We start from the raw sequence: 13434 nt of genomic DNA, 5'->3' as shown, positions 1-13434 counted from the left end.
CTTAAGTGTCCAAATACTTTTTTGGGGCTACTGTATATCAGTTCTAGGAGGACAACCAACAATGTGCAACAGCTTTATAAACCGCTTGGACTGAACATGCAGGTAGACGACTAAAGCAGAAGGTCCATTGGCACACTGGCATAAATGGCGCCAGAGCCCAGATGGCCTGACATCAGGGGTAAGGGTAGGTGGTGGTCCAACAAATCCAGGATGTTCTCACAGTAACACCAACAGACAGTTTGGAAACATTTCAAATGCTCTTCTAATCCCTTTATCCAGAGATCTGTTAATGTATATCAATGTTGACATGTATCAACCATATCAAATGACACAAGCCAAAAGATTTAGTTCGGCTGTCTATTTGTTGTCCTTCCTGCAGGTGTCCTCTCATCTGCAACAAGTCTCTCAAGACTCAACAAGAATGTTGTTCATCTACATTATTTCTTTACAAATGCAAGGATGTGATTACAAGAACTTGTCACAGTAAATCTGTCACTGTGAACAGTGCACAAATGTAAGAACAGACCACAAGATATACAAAGCAGGAAAGAAAATGAGGGCAGGAAATGTGATACAGGAAAATTAAATTGAACTAAACTTACCTGAACTGAATGCAAGCCATTGTCCTTTTGATGGTTCCTCCTGAAAACAAGAGGATTCATTAGTGATATTATAAAAGAATGCAGATGTTTCAAATGCAGATGTTCTTCAGAATCCAGTGTGCAGAGCTGTAGGTGCTACACACAACCAGAAGCAGCACAAGATTTGACCTTCACACACCTACTCTTATGTTCATTTATTCTTCTGGTGTTTAGGAATAACAGTATCTGTTCTACTTCCTCCATAATTTATGACCACTAAATATGTTTAGTAAATGTGGGCAATCATATTGTAATGTTTTCAAATTTCTGATTTCAGGGCTCTGTTTTACAAGCTTAGTTTGAACCGATGGTCTTTTTGGACCAGGGAGAAAGTTTTGAGTGCAAGTTAGTTCTACTTCCTAACATACATAGAATTACAGATAATGAATTTAGAGGGTCTAAATACCTGTAATCAGCTGACGCCATATTTTCCGTACAATTTCTATCAGGTCCTTGGCATTCCATTGGCTAGATTTAAAAGAAAAACAAAACATGTATCTTCTTATTATGTTAATAGAAGGATAAATAAATAAGTTTTTCAGAATAGCAAGGTGAAAAAAAGTGTGCTAATGTCCTATCGTATTACCTAGGTTGCATGTACCAGTTTTCAGCAATCAAAGTGACATACTATTTAACCAACCAGTATCCACCAAGTGTAACTACAAATATCTACAGTCTAGGCAAAGAAGTGGATTTTAAATAAATATAATGTTCACTTAAATTCAACAATATACTGTAGGGTCCAATGTTTTCATTATAAAATCTAGGAGAAAAACAGTTTCAGTGAAATGTAGATTTAAAAACTAATGAAAACGTCTTAGCATTTAAAATTTAACATGTTCGCTTTCATTTTAGGTTTACATTTTCAATTAAAAAAAAAATGTGGTGTTAGATTTTTGTTTACATTTCAAACTATATATCTAATTATATTGGTCATCTGCCATTAAAAAACCCGTATTGGTCGACCGCAAGTTGACCAAGAGATGTTTTAGTAAAATGGAGACATTACCAAAACATCTGTAATGGTGTGTAATGCACGTCACTGTGGTGTACCAACTAATGCTTTGAACATTGTGGTCTGATCTGCTGAGGTGAATCCAGAATCCAAACACACACCTAACAGCATAAACATGAGTCAGCAAGAGGTCCTCGTCAAAACACTGCTCCGATAAAAGCAAGCCCTGCAATTTACCTCTGCTTTTCCACAGAGATGCATTATGTGCTGTCTCCCATGAGCAAGGACAAAAAGGATTTCAAGATAATTAGCTGTTACTACCATGCATTATTTCATATTTTTGCTTCAGTCATTAATGTTTGGAATGACATTATAGCAAGTAAATAAAGATAATTTGCTCTCTATTTCTGGTGAACTATTGACATTAATCTTAGTTACTGCATTAGGTATTGTGAATTTACCATTATTGGTTATATATATATATATATTAGTTTTAACATTAGTTCATGTATTAGGTGCCGTGAGCTAGAATTCATCATTATTTGTTAATTACATATACTAATACCTTTTAAACATTTCAAGTTGTATAAATGTTATAAAGCATTACCCAGAAATGGGTATTTAAAATACCATTTGGATACAATCCAAGTGGTTTTTACTGTCATTAAGTGGTTGTTGGGCTGTTGCTAAGTGGTTGCTTACTGGCCCAAGTAAAAATAACCCATTTTTTGGTTCGCCATACAAAAATTGTATGCATATTGCTTCATTTCTGTAGCATAACAACTGCTGGACGAGTTGAAGTTGGATTTGTTGAAATCTCTCCCACTTAGTATGAGCACTAGTAATAGTGATGCTTGCAGGAAGAAAAAGAGAATGGAGATAAGCCTAAAAAAAACACACTTACGGTGGGGGTGTCCTGGTTGTCTGAGAGCTCGGTCAGTGTGGGACTGTGTTTGGGCTTCCTGTACCTCAGAGCCTCGTGTGGCGGCAGCAGCAGATGCCTGTCACCCTCCTCTGTGACCCTCACTCCCGGAGACGGGACGTTCTCTTTATCACCCTCGACCCTGAGAAAGACACAGGTTCGCTTTCAGACATCACAGATTGAACACGAGACGAGGACTTTCTGTGCTTGCCCTTTACTCAAGGGATCAACTCATAAGAGCGGAGCAGAAATGAAGCTGTTGCTGTGATGCCTCATCTGACTGTTTATTTACATCTGTCTCTTGAGTTGGATCAGTTTGTGTCACACAGCACAACTGCTGAGCCACTAATCTAATGTTTTCAGTGACTCTGTGGATAATTTGCTCGGAGTTCCTGTCAACAGGATTAGTTCGATCGCTCAGAGATCCAGCCAGCAAGCAATGACCCAAGCTGGAATGGATCATTACTAATCCACGTTTTATCAAATCACTGTAATAATATGGGATTAACTAAATACTTCTGCTAGGTTACAATTAGTGATAGATCAATTATACAGTATTTTAGCTAGACTGGTTGGTTTGCAGACATTTGGCCATTTTAAGATTTTCAGCAATCGACTGATATCCATAAACCCCAGTGCCAGCTGTGGAAAGTTGGACATTACACATTTTCAATGTTTTTGTATGTTTTAATATAAAAATGTTTTAAATAAAATACATGGTAAATGTAATTTATAATTAATTATATTATCAATGTTCAAAACAGCTGTGCTGCTAAATATTTTTTGCAAAAACTATGATATATTTAAGGATTCTCTGATGAATAGAAAGTTCAAAAGAACAGCATTTAGTAGAAATAGAAATCCTCCGTAATATTATAGATGTCTTTACTGTAACTTCTGATCAATTTAATTCATCCTTGCTGAATAAAACCATAAAAAAAAATCCTACTGACCCCAAAGTTTTGAATACTAGTAGTATATATAGTTATTCTAGTCAATTCAGTGCATTCACAATGACATCAAAAGACTTGCTAATTATTGTGGGAGTTGCAGATCAGCATCAAAGATATTAACTGCAGCAAAACTGCCAATGCAAGTTGATGAAACTGTTCTTGATGATCGGAAAAACATCTTGAGCAACCGAGAAACATGAAACATTGACTAAAAAAAAAATAATTCACAGGACTTTCTGTAATGACCTGGTTAACTGGTTGCACAGACAAGCTACCATGCCATTTGGAGTAAAGAGAGAGCCCAAAAATAGCTGTATTTCAGGAGAAACCAGCTCTTACCTGAAGTTCTCCTCTTGTTCTCGTAGATGTCTCCTCCTCTCTCGGGCTGTTGTCACAGGAGATGAAGAGTGGGCAGTCGGACGCAAGCCCTCTGAACTCTGACCCTGCATGTGTGAGTTGAAGAGGTGTTGCTCGACCGCTGAGCGAATGGTCTTCTCCAGAAAACTGGGCCGAGAGAGAGAGAAAGACATGTCAACGGTCAAACGATGATTGCTTTAATTACATGAACAATGGAACTCTTCTGGCTATTCAGAAGATTGACTAATCACTTATTAAAATAATTTAAATTCTCATATAAGGCTCTGTATAATAGCTTACTTTGTTAATTCAGGTCTGCAGTGTCCGGGAGAGATCTGTGAGCTAAAGAAAGAGAAAAACAAAGAAGAGAGATTATGCTGAATTATTAAATTTAGCATCAATTTCATCCAACTGTATCCAATGAGAAACGCACAAAAGTAATATAGTTATATATATATATATATATATATATATATATCACATTTAAGTTTAGGGACCAATTCCACTATTAACTACAACTTTTGCCTCAATACATTACATTACATACATACATTACAAAGTAAATGTCTGAATCTTTTTCCTTGCAGTCTACAATTGATTTTGGATCCTTAAAGTGAGTATTGCATTGGAGGCCTGTGTCTCTAAGGAGCTACTTCAATGTATTTTTGTGCTAATCTTCTTTTTCTTTTGACGTAAAATATCATTATGTTCTGCTCTGAACTCACTGTCACTGAAGCCAAAAAATCTTTGGTTTGTTGAACTCAACCGACCATCCAAATCAGAGAAACAAATACTATTTACCAAAAAAAAAAACAAAGTTAAATACTTGTAGACTGGAAAGATAGTTCCAGAAAATGACTTCACAGTAAAAATAGCGGCTTTATCTTTTGTATCCGGAAATAGGCTGAGGGTCCAGACACAACAGTTGTGTCCTTACCATCAGCGCTCTCAGGGTCAGAGCCAGTTACCCGCTCACAGCTGACTACTTGCTATTTAAACACCATGAGCAAACTATTTTCTTGGTATCGAGCGTAATCAAAAGGAATGATCAGTAGATGTAAGCGTAGATGGTATCAAAGGCTACCAAGAACAGGCCAGTGTGAACAGTTATGTGTTGAGACGGAGGACTAAAGATGATTTGATGAGGTTTGTCGGTCTTACATAACACAGCGGTCATACGGTGCACTCCAAGGGTGAGGATGACGAGACCTGAATGCTGGACTGAGTACAAGCTGGCACTAAAAACCGCTAGTCTGTTAACCTAGTCTTTCCATACAGTCATCTTTCAAATCTAGTTCACAGCAGACAGCGAAACATGAGGGAATCAAACCAGCGAATGCTGTTCTTTTGAACTTTTCATTCATCAAAGAATCCACAAAAATATGAAGCAGCAGAGTTTTCAACACTAATAATAAGAAATGTTTTTTGAGCATCAAATCAGCATATAATGATTTCTGAACGATCATGTTGATGCTGAAAATTCAGCTTTGCAGCACAGAAATAAATTAGATTTTAAAATATATTCAAACAGATAACTGATTTAAATTGTAAAAATATTTCACAATATTACTATTTTTAATACATTTTTGATTAAATAAATTCAGCCTGGGAGAGCATTTATTTATTTATTTAAAAAAAAAAAAACCTGAACAGTAATTTGTACAATATGTATACTATCTCTCTCGCTCTCAATAGATAAAACCTGTTGTTGCAGTAGAAATCTCCAGAACTATAAAAGAACACAGTTAATAAGAGCTATATTCGGCAGACTAAAATTATTTATTCATTGACAACTTATCTGATATGACGCCATGTGAGCAAACACACTTCAACCATAAACTCAGTCCAACAAGAGGTTAAAGGTTCCAGAAAATACACTAGTAAATGTATTTGCTTGCATTCCTTAACGGCAGTAAAATGCAGTGTGAGGAAAACAATAAAAACAACCCAGATCAATTAAGATTCCTCATTTTGTGTCAAAGTCATACGGGTTGGTAATGACATGAGGGTGAGTTCATAATGAGCAGAATTGTCATTTTTGTGTGAACTATTCCTTTAAGGCTCATATTCACAGCACTAGTGCCAATGAGAGCGTGAGGGCTGGGCTGCATGGGTAAACTGTGATGGGAAATGTGTGAAGGGTCAGTTGCTATGGTACGAGAGGGGACCAGAGCTGATGCAATGAGTCAACACATTAAGGAACTGAGAAAACAAGCACAGGAGAGGTTTGTTTTGAACTGTTCACTACCGGATCCATCACGCTCAGACTGAATTCAACCAGAAACTACTAGCACGTGTCCCTGACGTGACGCTAAGAGGATTTCAGTTGTTTGAGGGATCATTTGTGCATACTATTCTGATGGTTTGTGCAAATAACATTTGTGACGTTTGCTGTACTACATGAATTCATCACCTACTGACACTGAATGTTCAAGAACACAAATCTGAGGGTGTAAACTGAGACCTTGTTTGCACAATATTGTGAAGATATATTGTAAAAAGGCCATTCACGTCAAAGAAAGAGTGAGAAAAACTGTGAGTGGTCCTACCTAATATAGAAAGGAGATATTGGTCTTTCATCTTCTTGGAAACTGGAAAAGAGAAAAAACGAAAACAGAGGTCAGGCTCACCGAACAGCTCAATCTAAACATATGTGGTATTTGCCAGAGTAAACAAAACAGTTTTTTGCAGCACATGGTCCGAGGGTCTCAGGGTGCCTATTGTTTGGTGAATAATGCACACATAGCGCCGCCGTTCAGAGCTTTTGTTTGACTTGTCTCCAGTAATTACTACAGCTGGAAAGAACCGTAACCACTCCACATGCTGGAGCTCAGCCAAAAAAACACGATGAGCTCAGGAGTGGATGTTTCACAGATTCAGATTTGCTGGGAATTAATATCACTGCTGAGAACACAATCCACTTCGCCAGGAAACCAGAGGGACTGCATTAATGCCAATAAACAACAGCTAATATAGTAATCATAGGTGGACTTTATCACAGTTTCTTGGCTTTTTGAGAGGATTATCTGTGGAAAGGACACTACACTACAAAAATAAATAAATTAACTATAAATTAACAAAACAAGTAATCATCAGGTTCATGAATACTTCAATTTGAATCCATATTCTTCCATTTTTGTAGTAAAAATACCTAAACACCCTTCAACTAAATACATGTTCATCCAACACAAAATTAAGATAAATAATATTCTTCAGTTTTTATGAAATGTTGAGCAATCATCAGATACATAAATTTGAACTTAAATCCATATTCTTACACTTTTTGTAGTAAAAATATCTAAACATTCTTTAAACTAAATGTTCATCTGAGACAAAAATATGTATTATTTTAATTTTTTACAAAGCAATGAGCAATCATCAGGTATATGAAAATTGAATTTGAAACCTTTTTTCACTTTTTGTAGTAAAAACATGTAACTTTATCTAGTTTTGAATATAAAATCATTTATTTAGTTTGAAGGATATAGATTTTAAAACAAATATATAAATCAGATTATTCCGTTTTTACAAACAATGATAAGCAATCATTAGGTATATGAATTTTTTTTATTTGAGTCAGTATTTTTTAGGTTTTTAACGGGAAAACGAGACCCTTTTTTTATATGTAGCTGAAAATGTATTTAAATCAGCAAAAATACAGTCGTGGTCAAATTATTGGCACCTTTGGTGAATATGATCAAAGGCGGCTGTGAAAATTAATCTGCATTGTTAATCCTTTTGATCTTTTATTTTAAAAATTTCACAAAAATCTAACCTTTCATTGGATAATAAGAATTTAAAATGGGGGGAAATATCATTATGAAATGAATGTTTTTCTCTAATACACATTGGCCACAATTAACGGCACCCTTTTATTCAATACTTTTTGAAACCTCCATTTGCCAGCTGAACAGCTCTAAATGTTCTCCTATAATGTCTGATGAGGTTAGAGAACACCTGACAAGAGATCAGAGACCATTCCTTCATCCAGAATCACTCCAGATCCTTCAGATTCACAGCTCCATGACGGTGCTTCTTCTCTTCAGTTCACCTCATTCATTTTCTACAGGGTTCAGGTCAGAGGACTGGAATGGCCAGCAGAAGCTTGGTTTTGTGCTCAGTGACCCATTTTTGTGTTGTTTTTGAGGTATGTGTTTGGATTATTGTCCGGTTGGAAGACCCAAACATGGCCCATTATAAGATTTCTAACAGAGTCGGTCACTTATTGATTTTTTTATTTGTTGGTATTTGATAGAATCCATGATACCATGTGTCTAAACAAGATGTCCAGGACCTCCAGCAGAAATATAGGCCCACGACATCAAAAATACAGCAGTATATTTCATTGTACACGTGGGGTACTTTTAACCCTGTGTTCACCAAACCCATCTTGAGTGTTTGCTGCTAAAAAGCAATTTTTTTAGTATCATCTGACCACAGAAGCCAGTCCTATTTGAAGTCCCAGTTGTGTCTGATAACTGAATATGCTGGGGAGTTTGTTTTTGGATGAGCTAGGATAATTTTTCTTGAAACCCTCCCAAACAACATGTGGTGATGTAGGTGCTGTTTGACTATTTTTTTTTGACCCGGAGACTCAACTATTTTCTGCAATTCTCCTGCTGTGGTCCTTGAAGAGTCTTTAGCCACTCAAACTCTCCTTCTCACCGTGCATTAGGACGATATAGACACACATCCTCTTCCAGACAGATTCATAACATTTTATGTTGATTGGAAATTCTTAATTATTGTCCTGATGGTGGAAATGGGAATTTTCACTGCTCTAGCTCTTTTCTTAAAGCCACTTCACTAATTTGTGAAGCTCAATTATCTTTTGCTGCACATCAGAAATATATTCTTTGGTTTTTCTCATAGTGATGGATGATTAAGGGAATTTGGGCTTTGTTTTCCCTCCTATTTATATTTCTGTGAAACAGGAAGCCATGGCTGGATAATTTCATGTTCATAATCACCCTGGAGTGCTCAAAATTGTGAAATATGAATGTGAATATACTTCAGAGATATTTTACTCATAAGAATTTCTAGGGGTGCCAATAATTGTGTCCAACGTGTATTTAACAAAAACATTTATTTCATAATGAGATTTTCCCCCATTTTCAATTGTTTTAGTTCAATGAAAGGTTAGATTTTGGTGATTTTTTTAAATAAAAGATCAAAAGGATTAATAATGCAGGTTTATTTTCAGAGCCTTCTTTGATCATATTTACCAAGGGTGAAAATAATTCTGACCACGACTGTATTTCATAAAGGAATACAAGGGGCATTTGTATAAAGTTGTCAATGATGGATGTTCAAATGTGTGTAACTTTCTGTGGGCGCACATTCTTGTTATAATCCATTTAATTACTATGTTTGGATTGGGTTTAAAAAAAAAAAAAAAAAAAAAGAGTTCTAAAAATGAGGAGCTGATTGAAAGGTCCATTCATTGAGTGATCTGGCACGTAGCGTTCAGAAGTACGTGCAGCATTTCCATGAATGCTGTTGTAAGATGTGTGCGTGTGTCAAAAGGGAAGTAAATAATTAGAGTATTGGCTTCACTGATTCACAACCGTCCAATACAAAGGATTTAGGTCCTGTTCACACAGGAATTAAACAAAAAAGAAATTCAAGTCCATTTGGCTCCAAAAATTTCAAGAATCACATGATTTCCGAACAAAGTTCTTTTGCGTTTGTGTGCAGGATGCTTCCCTCTTGTAAAATGTAAAATGCATATATTGACATCTCACCGTAAAGCCTGCTAAGAATTAGGGTACCGCACGTACCTAAAAAGAAATTTTGCAAGATTTCTTGGAGAATCGGAGTAGAAGGGAAATATTTTTCCACATCACTGAAGCTCTTAAGTGGTGTTACACAGTCTGACAAGGGTATTAAAATAATAACTGCCGTCATGAATTACAAAACGGAAATCCTGTTTAGCCACCACCTCCCCAAGTGAACAACAAGGCCCTTTGACAGAGCTTTTGTTCTACGGGAAATGGTGGAAAAGTACCACTTTGCTACTTCAAGGAGAATTTTAATGATCAAAGTTTAATCAACAGGTTCAAACATCACAAGAACTTTCCACTAAATCCATTCTCGAGATGTATACGCTGAAAGCTCTACGGCAGGCACAGAAGTATGCTGTAATCCAGCTGATATTTGGCACAAAGGCGAGATTGCGGGATTTCTATTCCTTTCAAAGGCCCACAGGAAGATGCAAGGTCCACATATATGTACAGAAAGTGACAGCAAGCTGACAAGACAGCTAGAGCAACTGAGATACTGTACGGTTTACTGAATTATTGGAATATTACAATTATAGTTTTCTAAAAGTGAATCAAATCTAATTTTTTATGCTACAATCCTCATGCAGTAACTGCTCCTAAAATTGCTCAATTGAAGATAATGTTAGTCTTAAATGGTATACAGTGGGACCAGGTGTTTGGTTTGATAACATCAGCTCTGAAAAGGAAAGTCATTTCAGAGATGGAGCAAGTTATTGAAATTCTTTGAAAGATTATGAAGACAAACATTTTCATTGGAATAATGTAAACTGATGAACTGAACACCATAACACCATTTGCTGGACTGTTTGGGATGACATTTACCCCAGACCATGTTACATAAGTGTGTCAGGTATACAGACACTCTCACATCAATTGTTCTTATTGACATACCTATACGCTTGTGGCGTCTGTGTAAGAAAAAAATCTATTTTGGACAAGTGACTACATTTTCAAACATGTTGAATCTGTCTGAAGAACCAGTATCTGAGAAAATGCAAAGTTCACCCAAAAAATAAAATTCTGTCATTATTTGACTTTAATATGTTCCTATACAAACATACACTTTCCCTGCAAAACATTTATTGTAGTAAAAAAGACAGAATGAATTGTATTAGAATGAACATTTCTCGTGTTCATTAGAATAAACAGGCTTTATGTTAATGCTCAGCTTAAACCCCCATAACCTGACTCTTCAAAATTAGTTTAACATCTGGCATGCAAGAGTCATCTAACTTCAGAATGGTAAAAACTCACGATGAGCCACTAGCATCATATTTCCTCCCAGTTTACAACATATTACAGAGCCATAAAAACACAAGGGTGAAAAGGATACTAAAATGTTATATTTATCACTGCAATAATTTAACAAACTGATAACTTTGAGTGCTTGTATATTTAGATTGTAAAGTTCAGTCACAGATAGGAATGATCTAAGAATGGCATCTCTTTTTTAGAGTGAAATAGAGATCTCTTTATAAGCTACTAAAATGAAAAAATAAATATGAAAATTAAAATGAAAATAAATAGTTCAGTGACATGCTCAGGCTCCATCACAGGCTCGTGTCTTATGATCAGGATAAGGGAAATATTGGTAAGTTGGTGAAAATGAAAAAATAATAAATAAATAAATACCTAACCCACACACAAGCAGGCTGTGGCAGCTTAGAAAAGAATTTAAGAGTTTTTAATGTTGTGAAACCGTGTGCACCTGATCTCGTCTTTTCTAGATTTCATAGGATTATTGTCTGGTTTGAATCTTTTACATTTCTTTGGCATTTCTGTAGCTAGGCAGTAAAGATAAAGGATACAACCTAAAGCAAGTAATTAACCTGCATAACATGGGTATAGTTTAACATATTGATAAGATAACATTTCACATGATTATATGTGTATTGTACTGCTTTGTTTTCCTGCTCTACATTTTTACACACAGTACATGGTGCATACAGAACAGTTCGAAAGTTTGAGGTCAGTAAGTATTTTTTAATAAATGTTTTTGGGGTTTTTTCCACCAAGGGCACATAATATTTATCAAAAGTGACGGTAAAGATATTTATAATGTTACAAAAGATTTCAATTAGTTTTTTTAAATGCTGTTCTTTTGAACTTTCTAATCAAGAAACGTTAAAAATGTATCATGGTTTCCACAAAAATAGCACCGCAAGTGTTTTCAGCATTGATAATAATAAAATGTTAATAGTAATAATGTTTCTTGCGCAGCAAATCAGCATGTTAGAATGATTTCTGAAGGATCATGTGACATTGAAGACTGGAGAAAATTCAGCTTTGCATCACAGGAATAAATTACATTTTACAATATATTCAAGTAGAAAACAGCTATTTTGAATTGTAATAATATTTCACAATATTACTGTTTTTACTGTATTTTTATCAAGGAAATGCAGCCTTGGTAAGTATTTTTTTTTTAAACAACTTCAGCATGCAGCAGTAAATGTCCATGTGAAGCACACTGACCTGTTGAAGGTCTCTGTGGATCTGGCAGGGCTCACGGTCCGAGGGCTCAGGTTCATGCCATCAGCGCTGGAGCTGATGCTCTGGTCTGGAGAATGTGGAGGAAACTGAGCTCTAGCACCCGAGCTTCTGTCTGGAAGATGGGGCAAAGGCCTGAAGATGGGATCAACGGAGGGAGCCGGCTCAGGAAAAGATCTCGGCACAGCCTCTGTCTTTATCTTCTTCACCTGAAAGACAGAAATATAAAAAGAAAGATGAAAACAGAGGGACAAAATTGTAGATTCATCACAAGAACATCCATTAGTTTGATGACCCCAGGAAACACCAACATGAAGATAGTTATACAACACAATAACAAGTAAAAGGTATTTATGAATAAACTTAACTCGCATTTGTCTTACCTTTCTAACAGATAAAGGCTGTACATGCTGGAAACCAGATGAATAAGTGTAATAGCTAAAAAATCTCACACGCACACGAGCCCAGTCAAATTCAGATCGATCCATTGCCACTTAATGATGCAAATGAGAAACAGACCTTAAACCATACTAAACCACTTGCATTTGCAAGACTGCAGCAAACAACACCACCATTATCCTGGGACCGCAACTGTGTTCGGCCAGAAGGGAGTCTGAAATCCAAACTTTTGAGCATTGATTTGTGAATAACAGGCCAATCTCTCACAGCAAAGTGGAAGAGATGACCAAATTCACAAAGCTAATGAGATCGTGTAACAAAGTCACGTAACACGAAGACTACAATAGGATTAGATTGATCTTCAATGCACTTAGTCCTGAAGGCACAGACGGTCAGTAGGTAATGGCTTTGACTACGGTAAAGAGGACACTATCGATCGCAGCCCACGTGGGACCCATTTAAGGCACAGTAACTAAAAGAGATCTGGACATCGATACACTAATGTGTTAATGATGCAAACAGCACCGGAAAATCATTGTTTTATTGAGTTCTGCGTTAAACGCTTTCGACTGACTGTTTGTAGAAGGGTCGAAGCATTAACGTCATGAAAAAGCACAGGACGCTGTGGTGTGATCTTTAAGATGATAGACTTAAATTAACAGGTTACCTAAATGAAAAAATTAGAAGTTACATTTCAGTCAACTTGTCCCACAAACATACGGCTTTAGTAGTTTTTGAATATAAACTTCTTTTATGTCAATTTTTGGCTCCAGTACTCATTCACTTACATTATTGTTCAAAAATTTGGGATTAATAAGATGTGTTTGGTTTTTAAAAGAAGCCTCTGATGCTCGCCAAGGGTGCATTTATTTGATCAAAAATATAGTAAAAACTGTAATATTGCGAAATATTATTACAATTCAAATGAGCTGTT

General features: G+C 36.1%; 1 protein-coding gene across 3 annotated transcripts in view; it reads right to left on the bottom strand.

The window, feature by feature from the left end:
• The window catches only part of LOC306873238 (protein FAM13A-like), a 46111-nt gene that overhangs the window by 14273 nt on the left and 18404 nt on the right, over positions 1-13434 (bottom strand). For all 3 annotated transcript variants that reach the window (XM_079422365.1, XM_079422364.1, XM_079422366.1), the window contains exons 8-14: positions 12087-12310; positions 6378-6419; positions 4129-4170; positions 3811-3975; positions 2501-2660; positions 1048-1109; positions 603-642 (exon numbers count right to left, since the gene is read on the bottom strand). In XM_079422365.1, coding sequence (XP_079278491.1) covers positions 603-642; positions 1048-1109; positions 2501-2660; positions 3811-3975; positions 4129-4170; positions 6378-6419; positions 12087-12310 — 735 coding nt within the window. The remainder of the gene's footprint in view (positions 1-602; positions 643-1047; positions 1110-2500; positions 2661-3810; positions 3976-4128; positions 4171-6377; positions 6420-12086; positions 12311-13434) is intronic.

Source organism: Barbus barbus (assembly GCF_936440315.1).
Source record: "Barbus barbus genome assembly, chromosome: 7".
Taxonomy (NCBI): domain Eukaryota; kingdom Metazoa; phylum Chordata; class Actinopteri; order Cypriniformes; family Cyprinidae; genus Barbus; species Barbus barbus.
Note: the sequence above shows the minus strand (reverse complement) of the source record. Positions and strands in the feature narration are given on the sequence as shown.